This window comes from Ursus maritimus, unplaced genomic scaffold, assembly GCF_017311325.1.
Source record: "Ursus maritimus isolate PB19 unplaced genomic scaffold, ASM1731132v1 scaffold_10, whole genome shotgun sequence".
In the NCBI taxonomy this organism is placed as follows: domain Eukaryota; kingdom Metazoa; phylum Chordata; class Mammalia; order Carnivora; family Ursidae; genus Ursus; species Ursus maritimus.
Window position 1 is genome coordinate 68,150,604 of NW_024423344.1, and position 18,569 is coordinate 68,169,172.

At 37.9% G+C, this 18,569-nt stretch overlaps 1 protein-coding gene across 1 annotated transcript in view; it reads left to right on the forward strand.

The window, feature by feature from the left end:
• Positions 1 to 18,569, forward strand: part of TM9SF2 (transmembrane 9 superfamily member 2) — a 57,519-nt gene that overhangs the window by 24,714 nt on the left and 14,236 nt on the right. Inside the window, exons 5-12 of the mRNA XM_040624156.1 lie at positions 80 to 209; positions 1,253 to 1,377; positions 3,417 to 3,528; positions 4,770 to 4,849; positions 5,833 to 5,941; positions 11,996 to 12,128; positions 15,162 to 15,281; positions 16,442 to 16,499. Coding sequence (XP_040480090.1) covers positions 80 to 209; positions 1,253 to 1,377; positions 3,417 to 3,528; positions 4,770 to 4,849; positions 5,833 to 5,941; positions 11,996 to 12,128; positions 15,162 to 15,281; positions 16,442 to 16,499 — 867 coding nt within the window. The remainder of the gene's footprint in view (positions 1 to 79; positions 210 to 1,252; positions 1,378 to 3,416; positions 3,529 to 4,769; positions 4,850 to 5,832; positions 5,942 to 11,995; positions 12,129 to 15,161; positions 15,282 to 16,441; positions 16,500 to 18,569) is intronic.

Consider the following 18,569-nt stretch of genomic DNA (forward strand, 5'->3'; position numbering starts at 1 on the left):
GAAGTGGTAACACAGCTTTGGGCACTATTTCTTAGTCATGTTCGACGATTTCTAACTTGACTTTTATTTCTATGCACAGGATTGTGGATAATATGCCTGTAACGTGGTGTTATGATGTTGAAGATGGTCAGAGGTTCTGTAATCCTGGTTTTCCTATTGGCTGTTATATTACAGATAAAGGCCATGCAAAAGATGCCTGTGTTATTAATGTAAGTTCATGAAAAACTTTGTTACTTTTTAAAAATGGTTTTTTGGTACAGAAGGATTAAGTCTTTACCTGGACAAAATTTGTTATGTTCATTGGATAAGTACAATTCAGATGTTCTGAAGCACAACTACTTAGGTCTTAAACTTAGGCCAGATTAACAATATATAAATTTAATTCTAGAACTAAAATAATTCAGATTTAGTTCAACATTCACTGAGAGTGTCTGTTACATGCTAAGCACTATGCTAAGGGCTGGGGCTTTGTATGTTCTGACTCTGTTGAAAGTTAGACTCATAAATCTTACATATATTTTTTAAAAAGTAGATTGGTGGAGTTCCAGAAAGACCTTATTATAAGTCCATGAAGTTTGTATTACAAATTTAAGTCCATAAAATATTATATTGCAAAAGTTTGGTATTATACCTGTTTTTAAAAGGTAAATGCCTTTATGGCCATTCTTTCATATTTAAAAATGATAGTAAAGTGAAGACATCAATATAGAAAGTATTAAAATTTACTGGGAGTAGATCTTAAATGTTGTGTGCTCAATTTAATCTCTTAATTAATATGACTTGGTGGTAGACGTTAGCATAAGCTCGATCATGAAACTGGTTACATTGGCTAATGCTTTTGAGAGAGTTGACCAGAAACACTTGAATAATTTAAGTTATTGGTTTAGTGTGAAGTTACAAAACTTCCAAGGAGGAAAAGTGTTGAGATGTGTAAGATTTAGCATGCTCATAACATGTAATATTTAAACATTTCTTTTGTTTGTTTTATCATAAGTGGAAAGATAGAAAATATTAGATGTGTTCTTTTTAACAGGTACCTACTTTTATGTAAGAATTAAAGCATTAAACATAATTTGTACTCTGCCAATTAGTTTTGGCTTATAGAGAGTTGAGGCTTAAAACTTAAACGTTTTTATGGGGAAGGATTAAAACTCTGTCTAAGCTCAAATCTTCCTACTTTTTGTGCCTCATTTTAAAGTTTTGTCTTGACTCCTGTATAGCCAGTTTTCTACCTTTAAGTTCTGTTCCACAGTCAGAATTCCACGAAAGAGATACATTTTACATCTTCAACCACGTTGACATCAAAATCTACTATCATGTTGTTGAAACTGGGTCCATGGGTGCAAGATTAGTGGCTGCCAAACTTGAACCAAAAAGGTAACTATACAAACGGGTAAAAAGTAAATGAATGTGGGAGTGCCTGTCTGGTTCAGTCGGAAGAGCCTGTGGCTCTTGATCTCGAGGTTAGGAGTTTGAGCCCTACGTTGGGTGTAGAGATGACTTAAAGGGGGGCATGTGGCTGGCTCAGTCAGTGGAGCATGGAGCTCTTTATCTCAGAGTCATGAGTTCAAGCACCATTTTGGGCAGACAGCTTACTTAAAAAAATAAAATACAATAAAAAGAAATAAAAAAGTAAGTAAATGTAAGTGAAATTATTCCCAAAGAATGAGTATTTGGGGCCCAGTTAACTTTTTCTTTAATCAGTATTCTGACATATAATCTGGCATTTCAGAATTGATTTTACTAAAACTCCCTTTATTGTGATTTGTTACTGAGTTGTGGGTTGTCCAGAGAAATCATACAGATTTTTTTTTTCCGTACAGATATTTTTTCAAGCCAGAGTACCTTTTTGTTATGTTTTTTTAATCAGGAAGTTTTGACAGCTTTTCTATGTCAGCTTGGAGTGGAGAACGTGAGTGGTTGGGACAGTGTTTCCTCTTATGGTGGAAAAGCATTGCCTCTAATATTTGCAACTTGACCTCTCATCAGAGGCCCAAATGAGCTGATTTTTTTTTTTTTAAGACTTTGTTTTTTTAAGTAATCTCTACACCCAATGTGGGGTTCAAACTTAACCCTGAGATCAAGAGTCCCACACTCTTCAGACTGAGCCAGCCAGGCGCCCCATCAAATGAGCTGATGGGTGCTGTCATTTCTAAAATCTCCATGTACTGTTAGATGCCGTTGTGTGACAAGNNCATTGAAAGAGTGTCTCTTCAAGTTGTTCAGTATTTTGGTATGAAAGTACCTGTCAGTTATTTGTGAGATCCTTTTTAGATTGAGTATTCCCTTTTTTTCATGTTTTCCCCTCATACACTCCCCATCCTGCCATTGAAGTAGCCTTTTTCCCATGCTACTGCTGGTGAAGAAATTCATGCCAGGGTGCCTTTGTGGTTCAGTTGAGCCAGCGACTCTTGATTTCAGCTCAAGTCGTCTCAGGGTTGTGGGAGCCAGCTCTGTGTGGGGCTCTGTGCTCAGTGCTAAGTCTGCTTGCTATTCTTTCTCTCCCTGTCCCCCTCCTTCTCCTCTCACGCACACACACTCTCTCTCAAAATAAAATAAATAAACTCTTAAAAAAAAAAGGTTCTCTCCATCTCTCTCTGCCCCTCCCCCATCTCATGTGTGCTCTCTCAAAAAAAATGCACGCCATTATAAGATGGCAGTTAAACTCCCTCAGTGTTTATTTTTGTTTTTTAAGTTAGTTGTTTATTTATTTATTTATTCATTTATTTTTGAAGATTTATTTCAGAGAGAGAGCCCACTTGTGTGAGACGGGGAAGGGGCGGAGTCTGGAGAGGGAGAGGGAGACAAGTAGACTCCATGCTGAGCAGGGAGCCAGATGCAGGGCTTGATCCCAGGACCCTAACATCATGACTTGAGCTGAAATTAAGAGTTGGACCCTTAACCAACTGAGCCACCCAGGTGCCCCTTTTTCTTTTTAAAGATATTTAATGTTCTTCAGTTACAGTGCTTTTAAAAGTTTGTTTCTAATTTTGAATAATAATTTCTTACACATACTTATAACTAAGTCCATTATTTATATGAAATAAATATTTGTACTATTAAATGTGAAATGAATAATTTTGCTTTGACTATAGTAGCATTTAAAAATATGTACAGAGGGGCGTCTGGGTGGCACAGTGGTTAAACGTCTGCCTTTGGCTCAGGGCGTGATCCTGGAGTCCCTGGGATCGAGCCCCACATCAGGCTCCTCCGCTGGAAGCCTGCTTCCTCCTCTCCCACTCCCCCTGCTTGTGTTCCCTCTCTCGCTGGCTATCTCTCTCTGTCAAATAAATAAATAAAATCTTTAAAAAAATAAAAAATAATAAAAAATAAAATATGTACAGAATCTCTAGTCTTTACCCCATTTTTTAAAACTGTACTTTATCAGCATCTTGCCAAACTGTCTCTTCCCACAGCTTCAAGCATACCCATATAGATAAACCGGACTGCTCTGGACCCCCCATGGATATAAGTAACAAGGCTTCTGGGGAGATCAAAATTGCCTATACTTATTCTGTTAGCTTCCAGGTGAGTTTGTTTTTATCTCTAGTATAACTCAGAAATTGATTTTAAATTTATACTACTTAAACTAATTAAAAACATTAATGATTAACCTTGTCACATAGATAAGCTTTTAATGAGCTGATTTGGAATAGTTTGTCAGTGCACTAGGCAGCATAATCATACTCAAAGCTAAGTCTCCATTTAAATGAGAAGTATAGTAAATTGGAGAATTGAACCTGATTAAATGTTAAGTCATAAGAGATATGTAGAAGACAAAAGGTAGAAAATAGGCATAGAGAATCATATGAAAATGTCAAAGATTTATGTAACAAGCATTTGGGAAAGCAACACTATTTTAAAGTCTGGATTAGTATAAACTTTAGTGGAGAGTTTCCTAATATTAGATGATTTATATAGGTTCTTAGGGAGTGTTTTTATTAATGTAGAAGTTTCTTAGGAGGAAAGTAAAAGTTCACTTTATGAGAATCTGAGGCAATATTCCACCTCTTATTTTTTTTTTAATTATTTATTTAAGAGAGAGTGCATGTGCGTGTGGGGAGGGGAGGTGGGTAGAGGGAGAGTCTTAAGTAGACTCCACACTGAGTGCAGAGCCGGATGTAGGGCTCAGTCTCACCACATTGAGATCATAGCCTTAGCAGGCACTTAATTGACTGTGCCACCCATGCACCCCTCCACCTCTATTTTTAATAAACTATCTTGGCAATCAAGTATAGTTGTGACATTTACTCTCCCCATATAGTGTGTGATTTTGCAAGCCTAGTGCAATAAACACTATGTATTTCTAGGTATTAAGAGCTCATTATGGGTGACACCTTCCAGATGCTCAGTTATGACTCTAGTGTCTCATAAGGATAGATAGATGGCATCAAAAAGACTAAAAAATAAGTTATACCACTCAGTTTTTCTGAAAAAATTAAGTACAGCTCTAAATTTTGATATCTAAAATAAACTTTTGTTAGTTAAAATTTAAAGCAAGACTTTAAAAAAATATAGGTAACTAGGTACTTTTAGGAACTCTTTTATTATTTGTTATTTACTGCTGAATCTCATTTTGAATTTCCTAAGACTTAAGTTAGAGCTAAACTCTGAAACTCATGACTAATCCAGGTTATGATATTGAGCAATTACATTTGTTAACTGAATGGAAAGTCAAGCTATGAGTGGAAGTGTTTGGATTCTTAATATACATTTGTCAGCAACTGCTTATTTAAAGATTTTTGTTTTCTTTTGTTTTATCTCCCTAGGAAGATAAAAACATCAGATGGGCATCTAGATGGGACTACATTCTGGAATCTATGCCTCATACCCACATTCAGTGGTTTAGGTAAGAATACAGAGTTAGGGACGCCTGGGTGGCACAGCGGTTAAGCGTCTGCCTTCGGCTCAGGGTGTGATCCCGGCGTTCTGGGATCGAGTCCCACATCAGGCTCCTCTGCTATGAGCCTGCTTCTTCCTGTCCCACTCCCCCTGCTTGTGTTCCCTCTCTCGCTGGCTGTCTCTCTCTCTGTCAAATAAATAAATAAAATCTTAAAAAAAAAAAAAAAAAAGAATACAGAGTTAATCCACTTTACGCTCTGGGCTTACTCTATGTTTTGTCCCTTTGAATATCTCCTTCATTCTCTACTCCTCTCTAGTTCTCCAGAAGTCTGGGCTTTTGAATTGGATAGACTTGTGTTCAGTCCTGGCCTGGTCACTGTTTGTGAGTCAGGCCAGGTCACCCAGTTACTCAGAGTCCCATTTCTTTATCTGGAAGTACCTGCCTCACGAGACTGTCCCTGGGGATTAAAGGAGAATGAAGGAAACAGACCATTTGAGCACCTTACCTGAAATGGAAGAAGCTACTGCTCATGTTATGGCTATTTATTATTGTTATTATTCTCTTCAAAGCATGACTCAAAATTTTTATCTGGAGAGTTGTTTATGGTGCCGTCACTCTCCTTTTTCTGCTTTGCTTGATTACCTTTTGATACTCATTAACTTACTGAGTAAATTTGTCGTAAATTTCTTAAGGATACAGACCTTTGTTGATCTCTACAGCTTGTATTGCATTTATTTGGGCATAGTACTTACTCAATAATGTTGGCCACAGGCAAAAATATTCTAGTTCTCAACAGATTATGATAAGATTATTACGATAAGTATATAAAGTTATGTATCCACTAGGACATATAATAGAACACAGCTCATTGAATCTTTGGATTTTAGGTCAAATTTTGATGTTGATCAATACTGTTTTAATGTTACTGAGTAAATATTTTAAAAAGGAAATTAAGATGCAGATTAATCCTGACATGTTTATCTCTACAGCATCATGAATTCCCTGGTCATTGTCCTCTTCTTGTCTGGAATGGTGGCTATGATTATGCTACGGACACTGCATAAAGATATTGCCAGATATAATCAGATGGATTCTACAGTGAGTGAAACATTTGAACTGTTCTTTGGTCTGCTAAGAATAGTCTTTATTTTGTTCTTTGGAAAAAGTTGAAATAATGGCTTTAGACAGAATCTTTCTTCTTAAAAGTTATCCTGAATTCACCTTTTCAAATGAGAAAATGATCCTTGAGTTGGTATTCTCTAGAAATGTAGTCGCTCCGGCATTCAGAGCTGCACTGTTCACAGCCCCGTCTGTGTTAGTGGATGGGTGTGGAGTGGGTGTAGGTGCACAGCTCCATGTCTGTCCCCTGTTCTCATGTACGTGCTGTCAACTCTCAGATTTTCCATTCCCAGCCTGCACCCAGCTTGTGAAACAGCAAAGCTGAGTGGAATAACTCCCAAGCAGTTTTTATTTGTGCGTGTGTTTAACTTTTTAAAATTAATTTTCACTGAATTTTATCATTTCAACTTTTGGTATATTCAAAGTAATTTAATGTCCCAACCTCATTTATTCTCAAAACACTTAAAGTTATATAATATTATACATTTTATACTTTTTTATTATATAGCAGCTCTTTGATAAAATTTCCACAAGAATCATAGTGTCTTGTAATGAAGACAAAAAAACTCAGAGTTTATTGCTTACTTTTCCCCAACTTCTTAGCCTTTTCCCCATAACTTTTCTGTCCTAATTAGAAAAAGAACATATTAATGTTTATAAGCTTTTTAGCATTTCTGCACTACAGTTTCTTTTCCATTACTTTTACTGATTATTAAATATTTTATTAAAATAATTTCAAAATACTCTTCATACTTGGCAATTTCAAATGATTGCTGAACTAATGGTATTTTCTTCTTCATTTGTACTGAGGTGTCATGGGGTAGAGGCCATGGCAACCCTGCTTCCCCTCTTGCTCCCATTCCTTTTTTCCTCCCTTACTGTAGTGGTCCAAACAAGTCTGTTCAGACATAACTCAGATCATTCACTCCTGATCACAGCCCTCCAGTGGCTTTCCATTTCACTCAGAGTAAAAGCCAGAGTCTTTACAATGGTTTGTAGACCCTACAGTGCCCCCTTGGGGCTCTGCTCCAGCCATACTGGCCTTCTTGCTATTCCTCAGACATGTCAGGTGTGTTCTCACACCTCCAGCCTTTACACTTGCTTTTCTCTCTACCTCAAATGTTATTTACTCCCTCAGATATTTACATGGCTAGCTTCCTTACCTACTTAGTCATTACTGAAATTGGATCTTCCCAGTGAGACCTTCCTGACCATCAAATTAAAATTACACCTCCCTGGCCCCATATACATCCATACCTTCTAAGTCTTCTCTGTAGCACTTATCACCATCTAAGGTACTCTGTATTTTACTTACTTGTTTTGTTAATTGTCTGTCTTCCCAATGAGAACACATACTCAAAAGGGATTTTTCTGTTATACTCACTATAGTGTCTCTGGTGTTTTTTAAACAGTGCTATGTTTTTATAGTTGGTGCTCAGTAAATGTTTTTTGAATGAATGAATGAGCCATTCCTTGATGTACTAGCCTTGTTGATGCATTGCTGGGCTCGTGATAAGTAAAAAGGTATCCAAGGACTATCTTCCAGTTCCACCCCGCCCCCCACAAAAGTGAGCTGAGACCAGAGCAGGAAGCAATGCAAGCGCAAGAGGATGGAATCTCCTTTGAGTCAGTCCTTTTATAAAGTCTCTAACCAACTGGGAGTTTAAACCTTGGGTCAATAACGAGGGAGCTGAACCTTGGTCTCCTCTTGTATTAAGCATGGATTCTTAAAGGGGAGCAAAATGATTCTAGGTTAGTAAGTGCCTTCTGATTCTTGGCAGAATCAAGTAGAAATCCTTTGACGTAAAGTCTCCCAAATTTAGGTTTGTAGAATTCCCCAATTTAAGATCAATAAAATATGATCTAGGGGCGCCTGGGTGGCCCAATCGGATGAGCATCTGACTCTTGATTTCAGCTCAGGTCATGATCTCACGGTCATGAGATTGAGCCCACGTTGGGCTCCCCGCTCGGCGGAGTGTCTGCTTGGGATTCTTTCTCTTCCTCTTTCTCTGCTTCCCCCCACCTTCTCTAGAAATAAATAAATAAATTTTTAAAAATGATCTATTAGAAATTCACAAAAAATTCACAGTAAACGTTTAGAACTCCCCTGAAGATGTCAGGTACTACAACTATTAATTACAGAGTATAAAGTATGTGAAAAAATTACAGGAATATTTAGATAAAGGAAACACAGTGTGTCCCAAGCAGAAGAAATAATAAGAAATCCACATCTTGATCAACTGTGACAAAACCATAGAACACCAGAGGAAAAAATATCTTAGAATCAGCCAGAGGGGGGAAAAAAGCATGAGAATCTGCAAAAGAAAAACTGTTAAATTGGAAATGGGAGCTCAGAGACAGAACATCTTAAATCGGTGAGGGAAATTAACTGTTTACGTGGAATCATGTACCTAGAGAAGGTATCTTTCAAGAATAAAGGTGAAATACCTTTTTCAGATGAACAGAAATAGTGGACTACAGACCATCACTGAAGGAATATCTATAGAAGTAAACTAGCAGTGAATCAATCAATCCTTCAATCGATCATACTTGAAGAAATTTCTATATAAGTACTTTAGCAGAAAATAAATAAATAAAAAACAATCTGAAAGAGATATTTAGAAAGATGGGTGAACAAAGAGATTCCAAGTAAACATTTTCTGTTTATAATGAGTCTAAATTTGGAGATTAACAAAAATGTATCAGCAGAGAAAAAACAAATTTGGTGTATAGTATTGGATAAAGTGGGTGGCTATCTGGTTGAAAAATAAGGTAGATTCCAACCTTATTCTTTATGTTAAATCAAAATATGAAACTATAAAGTACTAGAACACATGAGAAGTTATTTTTAAATCTTGAAGAAGGGTAGAATTTTTTAAGTATCACAGAGAGCCAGAAGTTATAAAAGAAATGATTGCTCTATGATTACTATGTTTAAAAAAATTTGAATAATGGGGCGCCTGGGTGGCACAGCGGTTAAGCTACTGCCTTCGGCTCAGGGCGTGATCCCGGCATTATGGGATCGAGCCCCACATCAGGCTCCTCTGCTATGAGTCTGCTTCTTCCTCTCCCACTCCCCCTGCTTGTGTTCCCTCTCTCGCTGGCTGTCTTTATCTCTGTCAAATAAATAAATAAAATCTTTAAAAAAAAAATTTGAATAGTAAGAAATACCATTAAGTAAAAAGGTGAAAGTCAAATGGGAAAATATCTAACACATGTCACAAACAAAGAGTTAATTCCTCATAAATAAAGAAATCCTAAAATCATTAAAAAAACAAGCAGCAGCCCAGTAAGAAACCAGGCATGGTACATGAAAAGAGAGGCCATTAAAAAGAAACACAAGGGATGCCTGGGTGGCTCAATCGGTGAAGTATCTGCCTTTGGCTCAGGTCATGATCCCAGAGTCCTGGGATCAAGCACCACATCGGTCTCCTTGCTGGGCGGGGAGCCTGCTTCTCTCTCTGCCTGTAGCTCTGCCTACTTGTGCGTGCATGCACGCTCTCACGCTCTCTCTCTCTGACAAGTAAAATCTTTAAAAAAAAAAAAACACAGAAATGGTTCTTAAACACATAAAAAGATGCAGCATCATTCATAATAAGAGAAATGCAAAATAAAACTGCAGTGCTCTGGCACACTGACAAATTAAAATGTTTGATAATGTGGTGGGGGATTGAGGACATGAGCACTTTGATGCATAGTTTATGAGAATGTAAATTGGTATAACTTAATGAAAAGCACTTTGGCAATATTAGTTTATAATGTAAATAGTTTGACCCAACAATTCAGTTCTTAGAAACTAACTTGGATGCAAAGGTTTTCATTACTACTGCTATTTTTTATTTTAAAACAGTATATTATTACTTATAATAACAAAAGATCTTAAGAAACCCAAATACTCATTAATAGGGGACTGATTTTTATAAATTAGGGAATGTCCCTGTAGTGGAATACTGTGTAATCATTAAAAAGAATGAGGCAATTCTGTATATACAAATGTGGAAGCATCTCCATGATATCATTAGACTAAAAGAGCAAGGTGTGAAATAATTTGAATAACATGCTGCCATTTATGCAAAATGAGAAAAGGTATTCATGCATTTCCTTATGTATAAGTAGAGTATCTCTGCAAAGATAATAAAAAACTAGTCACATTTGTTTTCTCCAAAGAAAGGGGACCTGGCCCTTTATGGGAAACTTAGTTTTCACTTAACTCTGAATTTTTTAGTGCTAATTCAGTAAAAAAGTAATCAGAAATGGTCCCTCGTCTGTAACACTACCCCACCTAAAAGAAGAGATGAGTGTATCTTTTTCCCCATATACTTTTAATGTAGACATTCACAGAAGCACGGAGAGTAATATACCCATCACCCTGGTCCAGCAGTTTTCAGCTCATGTTCACTTTTGTTTTAGAATCCCACCAGCTCCTCCCTTTCAGTTATTTTGAAGCCAATCCCAAATATAATTTTATTCAATCCATTTAGAACCCATGTACTTTTAATAAAACTTCAATTTGTACATTCATCAAAAGTGACTAGAGTGTAATTCCCTGGTATATATGGAAGTATTTTTATTTTTATTATTTCCTTATGTTAGCCATTGTAAGAGCAGGATTAGTACCTATATAAAAGTTTCCATGTTTCAAATTTCACTTGATTTATATTTATTTAAAAATATGAGTAAATGTACCACATTATCAATAGCATTGTCTGCTACAAAGATAGAAGTTTGGGAATTTGGGGTAGAGACGAGATCCATCCTGAAGGAAATGTAGAGAAATGAGGCTGAAAAAGTAATGGGGGCCAGAGTCTGAAGGGCTTGTAAGCAATACAGTTTGAAGGTCACAGGGAAGCTCTTAAAAGGATTTTAAACAGCACTGACCTAGCCAGGTTTGTGATGTAGGAAAATCACTTTGAATATTACGTGGAGAATCATTCAGAGCAGGGCAAGATTGAAGGTACAGAAACCAGTCCAGAGGTGGTTATGGAACTCTCAGAAATAGAATGGTGGCAGGGAAGAAAAAAGGAGGTGGACAGACAGATACAGAGGGTGTTTAGAAGGTGGGATGGAATACTGATAGACTGGTTGACTGTGGAGAAGGTGGAAGAGGAAGAGAAAATAAATGACCCCATGTTTCTGGTCCAAAGCACCCAGTTGGTTAAAGGACCCTGCTGGTTCCTGTATTGAGAAGTAACTGAACAGAAGCAAGGGTGGGAACACAGAGGTCAGTGCGGTATATACTGCAATAGCCAAGTGAGAGGTCATGACTCGAACAGGGGGCTAGTGTTGGGTTCTGCTGAAATATTTTGGAGGTAGAGCTGAAGATTTGTTAAAGGACTGTATTCAAGGTGTGAAAAAAGGGGGGAATTAAGGAGGATTCCAAAGTTTTGGAGACTGAACAGCTGGCGAGATGGAGCTTTTACTACTGGGTGACCGGGTTGGGGGGTGGGGTGCTGCTGCAGAATGAGTATAGGTGGGGAGGGAGAATCCATTCAGTTGTGGGTAATTCTGTTCAGGATGCTTGTTAAACAACCATGTGGAGCTGTTGATTAGGCAAATTGTGTACGTGTGTCTAGAGATCAGGAGAGCAGTTAGGGCTGGTGGCAAACTTATTCATATGCTCATAACTAAGCCTACTTTACCCAGCAAAGTAGCTGTGAAACCTAATACCATTCATTCATTTTGGAAATTAGTAAATGTAGATTGAAAAGGATAGAGTGTGAGTAAAAATTAAGTCATCAGGTTGGCTCATAAAGCTCGACTAGAACTAGATAAGTATCACATTATTTTGTATCTTTTTGAAGTTTCTCAATATATTTTTATAGACCTTAACATGCAACATTCCTTTAAAAGCAATTCAGGAAGACTGTAGAAAGCTCTAGGAGTCAAACTTCATAAAACTTTGGAATTGAAATAAATACTAACATTTGTAAGTTTAAAAAAATTTTTCAGTGTCAGCATATTTACCAGTGAACAAACTGTCTAGCTGTCCTGGTGATACCACATGTCAATTAAACAACTTCATTCCCTTTTTAGGAGGATGCCCAGGAAGAATTTGGCTGGAAACTAGTTCATGGTGATATATTCCGTCCTCCAAGAAAAGGGATGCTACTATCAGTCTTTCTTGGATCGGGGACACAGATTTTAATTATGACTTTTGTGACTCTATGTAAGTATTAAGGGAAAATTAAAAAGTAGAAAATGCTTTTTCTAAATAAATATTTGAAAACCAGTGTTCTGGGGGGCCTGGGTGACTCGGTTAAGCATCCAACTCTTGATTTCAGTGCAGGTCATGATCTCCGGATTATGGGATCGAGCCCTGCTCGTCGCTCAGCAAGGAGTCAGCTTGAGATTTTCTCTCTCCCTCTATCCCTCCCCTGCTGTGCACTCACGTGTTCTCTCTCTAAAATAGATAAAATCTTAAAAAAACAACAACAACATGGAAACCAGTTTTCCTAAGTGTAGCTAGGCTTGATTGTTTCTAAGAGCCCTTTTCGCTTTTAAGTCTGTGTGCTTTGGCTATACGTTCCTGGGAGGCAGGGTTAGCTGTGCCAGAAATCTGACTTCATATCTCCTTACGGCTGCATAGAGACCAAGCCTTTGTCATGGAGTTGGAGCTAAAGAGGACTAGGTACTTGAAGACCAGCTGGGTCTCAGTCTGGGTGGCTTGGAACCAGAGTCATCCAGGTTGACTCTGCCACCCCACCAGGAGCAGTATGATTAGGATTCCAAGACATTTTTGGCTTCCACTGGAAGAAAAAAAAGGAGAAGAGGGAATGAGGCAGAAAGCTTTTTTTAGACCTTCCTCCTCTGAGAAGGATTTAGGAAGCAAGACCTTTCTTCACTAGCAGTGTTCAGGAGAGAGCTTCCCACACAAAAAATATCTCCTCTTTGTGCCACCTGAAGATCTTCAGAAATGTTATTACTTAAATTTTTGTCAATTAAGACAACCATTTTTTTAAATAGCCCCTCCTCCCCCTTTGAGTTACTGATCAGTCACAGGGGTGGTTCTGAGGCTGCTGTATGGGAATACGGTATTTCTGCAGTTTTCTTAATTGTAAGAAAAAAAGGTTTATGAATAGAATTTTCTAAATTTTGCTTTTATTTTCCTTATGTTTTCTTTATTGGTGCCTTCTACTAATGAACACATGAATTATTACTGGAAGAATTCGGAAATCCCTGACCTTTTAACAATTTTTTAATGAACATTTGTTCTTATGTTTGCATATTAAATATGTAATGCTAAAGTCACTTTACGTTAGTAAAATTATTCCACATTTTTGCGATGGAACTATATAAATGCTTTACAAAGAGGATTCTCACTTCCAAATGTCTGACACCTGAGTAAGTTTGAGAACCACTGACTTACACCTCTGGGCTTACTTTGAAGACTAACCTGAAGATTAACTAGAACATGTATCTTTAGCTACTTAGGTAAGGAGATGCAGCTGTGATGGGTAGGCCTAGAATTCTTAAGTATATTATACCGAAGAGGGTAGGTTGGGAGAAGGCATCATGACAGAGATTTGGACCCAGCCAGAGGATAGCATGAAGGCATTAGATCGCCAGAGAGCCAGGGTAGAGCAGGAGCAGAGTGGGTGCTTCAGGATAAAATTCTCTTTGAAAATTTTATTGGGAGTTGCCTTCTGTCATCATCTGGTCCTTGTTGGGGTCTGCTAGAAAGTGAATTCGTGAGGAAGGAAAGTTTCAGAGAACCTATGGATCATTTTCCTTAAATGCTCAAATATGAACTTTCTCCTTCAGAACAGTCCATTTCTCAGTTCTGGGGAGAAAGGGGGGGATGCATTTTGGTTGAAATTCTGATAGGTCTTCTAAAGTTACCCTGGTTGGTTTCCTGCTTGTGAGTTTCTCCTCATGCCCTTCGGTCGGTACTGATGAGAAGGTGTGGGTGGACATGTGCTTGATTATGTACACCTCGGAAACCCTGGGAACTTTCTTGCTCCTGGGATTAAAAAGCCACTTGGATTTCTTTCTGAGCAACGTGATAACTTCTGAATCCCAGCTTAAAGCCAGGAATCTCTACAAATACAAGATATCATTTTTATTCTTATTAGTCAGGTGGGTTATATAAGGAAGAACAAATAAAACCAACCAAGTAAATAAAGGTAGAAGCCAGAATTTCCCCAGGTCATTGACCAAGTCCTTCAGTAACTTGTGTTCAGAAAGCAAATGGTACTGTGAAATCTTTATTCTCTTGTTTTATTCATTGGTTAGGTTTTGTCTTGTCTTTTGTGTTTGAATGTTATAAGGCATTTTTCACCCCAGAGGATTCAGTATTTTTATTTATTTATTTATTTTTTAGATTTTATATATTTATTTGAGAGAGCATGAGCAAGAGAGAGGCAGCAGAGGGAGAAGGAGAAGCAGACTCCCTGCTGAGTAGGGAGCCCAATGCAGAGCTCAATCCTGGGACTCTGGGATCATGACCTGATGCTTAACCGACTAAGGCAGATGCTTAACCGACTAAGCCACCCAGGCACCACTGCCTCCCCAAGTATTATTTTTAAAGGGAACAAAAGTGGGACTATTTCATGGTGGGAATATCTTTATTCGTATTAATTTTTAAAAGCTATACTTGACAGGGCACCTGGGTAGCTCAGTTGGTTAAGCGACTCTTGGTTTCAACTCAAGGTCTCAGGGTCATGGGATCGAGCCCCACATCAGCTCTGTGCTCAGCACGGGGTCTACTTGAAATTCTGTCTCTCTCTCTCTCTGTCTCTCTCTCTCTCTCTCTCTCTCGCCCCTCTTTTTCCCCTTTGCCCCTCCCCCAACTCATGTGCACGCGCGTGCGCACGCTCTCTCTCTCTCTCCATCCCTCCCTCCCTTCCTCCTCTCTCTCTCAAAAAAATTTAAAAATCTTAAAAAAAAAAAAAAAAAAAGCTGTACTTGAATCAGAAGAGCTGAAAGCATTCGTGAGCACCCAGTCAGCCTTCCTGGATAATAGGAAAGGTGGGGTCTTATGGACCCTGACAAGAAATGGCCAAAGTACAGTTTGCTTTATTTATTATCCTGTTGATGTAGTACCTTAAAATATTGCTAAGATTTAGTGTGACTGTATGGTAAGACAGTATATTAATGAGATTGTATTTGGTTTCTTGTTTAAAAAAATGAAAGGGGTCTTCTATTACTTCAGAAAGGAAACAGGAATAAAATTTGTAACTTAAAATCACTTATTTTTTAGTTTTTGCTTGCCTGGGATTTTTGTCACCTGCCAACAGAGGAGCACTGATGACTTGTGCTGTGGTCCTGTGGGTGCTGCTGGGCACTCCTGCTGGCTATGTCGCTGCCAGATTTTATAAGTGTAAGTAAGAGCCACCTTGACTGTCAGGTCAGGAATCTCATCTGCTCCATCACTGCACCTGAGCCTGTGCGTCTAGTCGGTGATTTTCTCGAAACAATATGTATTATAGATACATAGCTTTATTTAAAAGAAGCTTGTGATGTGGATGACCATCCCTAGATTTTGTTTAAAAATGTTCATACGGTGAGGTAAGCAAATTTAGGTGCTGCGTATCCACCATCCCCTCTGTTCTTTTACTTCTAAGTTTTGACATAAGAGGTTTGGCTGAACAACTTAGATTTGCTACATTCATAGAAATGTATATAGACTAATAAAGGAAGATAATATACTTAGGAGTATCACTGATTTATTAACTAAAATAAGTAGTATATATAGTAATACCTTTTCTTAAGTGAGAGGTCATGCTAAAGAGCCCTGACATAATTTAATTTGCTTTTATAATATAATTCGTTGTAGTCTCTTGTATTCTTACTTTCTAAAAGTAAAATAAATTTCAGTGAAAAAAAGCATCAGGGCCACAGGGTAAGGATGGGATATGACTAGATGACTTGCAAAGCAGTTTTGCCAGGGTCAGTGAATGCCAGCGTTTGCCATGGAATCCTGAAGTCTACTGAGATAACCTCATAGGTAACCTGTAATTTAAAGTGACAGGGAGGAGGTAAAAAAACCCATGCTCTGAAAACATCTTCATGTACAGACTTTCAGTTAGAAAATTTAAATGTGCTACACTTTAGGCTTGAGGGTTCCTAGTTTTATAACAAATTCTGAAACTGGCTGCAAGGCAAAGGAGAATCCCCAGTATGCCCTTTCTCTACCCAGTCCCATGGATTGAAACTGGCCTAGAGCTTAAGGGTTTGTTTTATTTGGAAATTTAAAAAAAAAATTAGAAAAAGAAGTGGTCTTGATGACCTTCCTTTAAGTGTTAGGTTTATTATGCTGAAGCAAACATCTTGAGAGCTTGGTTTGTCAAGGAAAGTGCTGTGATGTGCGTCTCTGATCTGCGTCACTTGTGGAGGGCCTGTCATACCATTTGCTAGTGTGATTTTCTAGGAGTGAGGACCCAGTGCTGTCTGAAAATTTGTTTAATCCTGGACATATACGGCCATTTGGTTTGCTTTGAAGAAAAGTCTGTGTTATTCCACTTTTGTTTTCTTCTACAGCCTTTGGAGGTGAGAAGTGGAAAACAAATGTTTTATTGACATCATTTCTTTGTCCTGGGTAAGTAATAGTAACTTTTCAATAGTAACTTTCTTACATAGTCATAAAATTTAGTTCCCAAATTTTCGATTTCTTAAGTCTTGAATCTTCTTGTTCTCTAAACCATGTACCCTAGAAAATGAATTTAATTTTTTAAAAAGGGATAAAAAGTGAATATTTAATAAACATTTACACAGTGACTACCACCTGCCATATCTGGAAAAAGTATCTTTTTTTTTTTTTTTTTAAGATTTTATTTATTTGTTGAGAGAGAGCACAAGCAGGGGGAGCAGCAGGCAGAGGGAGAAGTAGGCTCCCTGCTGAGCAAGGAGCCTGATGTGGGACTCGGTCCTAAGACCCTGGGATCATGACCTGATCCAAAGGCAGACGCTTAACCGACTGAGCCACCCAGGCATCCCTGGAAAAATATTTTTGGGCATGAGAAATTGTTACATTCCTTTTCCTTAAAGTCTGTTTCTTAGCCCATGTGTAAGGCTGCATTGAAAGCTTTTGACCTGATCACAAGAAGGGGTTTTCACTTGCATATAGTTTAGGGAAGTGAACATTTTCAGATTTCTGTCAAAAGTATTGCCACCTTTAAGCCACCTAAGTGTCCATTGATAGATGAATGGGGTAAAGAAGATGTGGTGTGTGTGTGAATATATATATATATACACACACACACACAATGGAATATCACTCAGCTATAAAAAAAGAACGAGATCTCGCCATTTGTGACAATATGGATGGACCTAGAGAGTATTATGCTAAGTGAAATAAGTCAGACAGAGAAAGACAGATACGATAATATTTCACTTACATGTGGAATCTAAAAATAAACAAGCAAAACAGAAGTAGACTCATAAATACAGAGGACAAATTTGTGGTTGCCGGAGGGGAGAGAGGAGGTGGATGGGCAAAATAAGTGAAGAGGATTAAGAGGTACAAACGTCCAGTTGTAAAATAAATAAGCAACAGAGGTGAAAAGTACTGCATAAGGAACATAGTCAATAATACTGTACTAACATTATATAACAGATGGTGACTTTATTATCATGGTGAGCAGTGAGCAATGGATAGACATTGTCAAATCACTGTTGTACACCTGAAACTAATATCTTTGAAATATAGTTGACATACAATGTTATAAAAAATTGTTTTAAAGTATTAAGTTTTATTTAGAGTTTATTCCATTCAGTAGAGTAATATGTAGCAAGCGTTTAAAAAAAACAATGATCACACCAAAAAAACAATAACTGTGACCCTTTGGAGGATAGCTTTTGATATCAAGTATCTGATTGATGTCTGGTCCTAGAACTAGAACCCACTTTCTTCCCAGCTTCGGATTTCTGGTGGACAGGAGCCAGCCTCTGAGCAATCAGCAGCAATAATGAAAGCCAAAAGTTAAATTTAGAAACCTGGACTATTCCATTTGCAAGCCAGAAATGAAAGAGTGACAATAGTTGCATTGTTTATACATGTTTGGGATAAAGGTTCTCTCAGATAATTATCTCCATGAAGAATAGCATGATTCTCAGCCATTCATGTTGTATTCAGATTTTTAGATGCTTTTCTCAAACTAAATGCTTTTGTCAACTAAAGAAGTGTCTCTTCTTCCCAGGATAAGTCAGCTGTGATTTCCTTCAGAATCTTGCCTTTCAGATATTCCTCCTAATCTCTAGCATCTTCTGTTTCTCCCTTTTTCTACGTTCTGTTCATGTGTTTCATCTCCTTTCCTACAAATATACTTAGGCCTCCTAAATCCTAAAAAGAGCTTCATCTCATAGGCATCTTTCCCTCTACTATCTAACTTCTTTTACGTTCCCAACAAGCTGCCTTGAAAAAATATCCTACATTCCTTTTTTCTCATTTTCTCAGCATACATTTACAGCATAAAGCCACATCTGTCTGTCTTCTCCATCACTTTAGTGAAAGCTTTTCTCAAAGGTTACCAACAACATTCCCCCCCCCCTTTTTTTTAAGATTTTATTTATTTGACAGAGAGAGACAGCGAGAGAGGGAACACAAGCAGAGGGAGAAGGAGAAGCAGACTTCCCACTGAGCAGGGAGCCCGACTCAGGGCTTGATCCG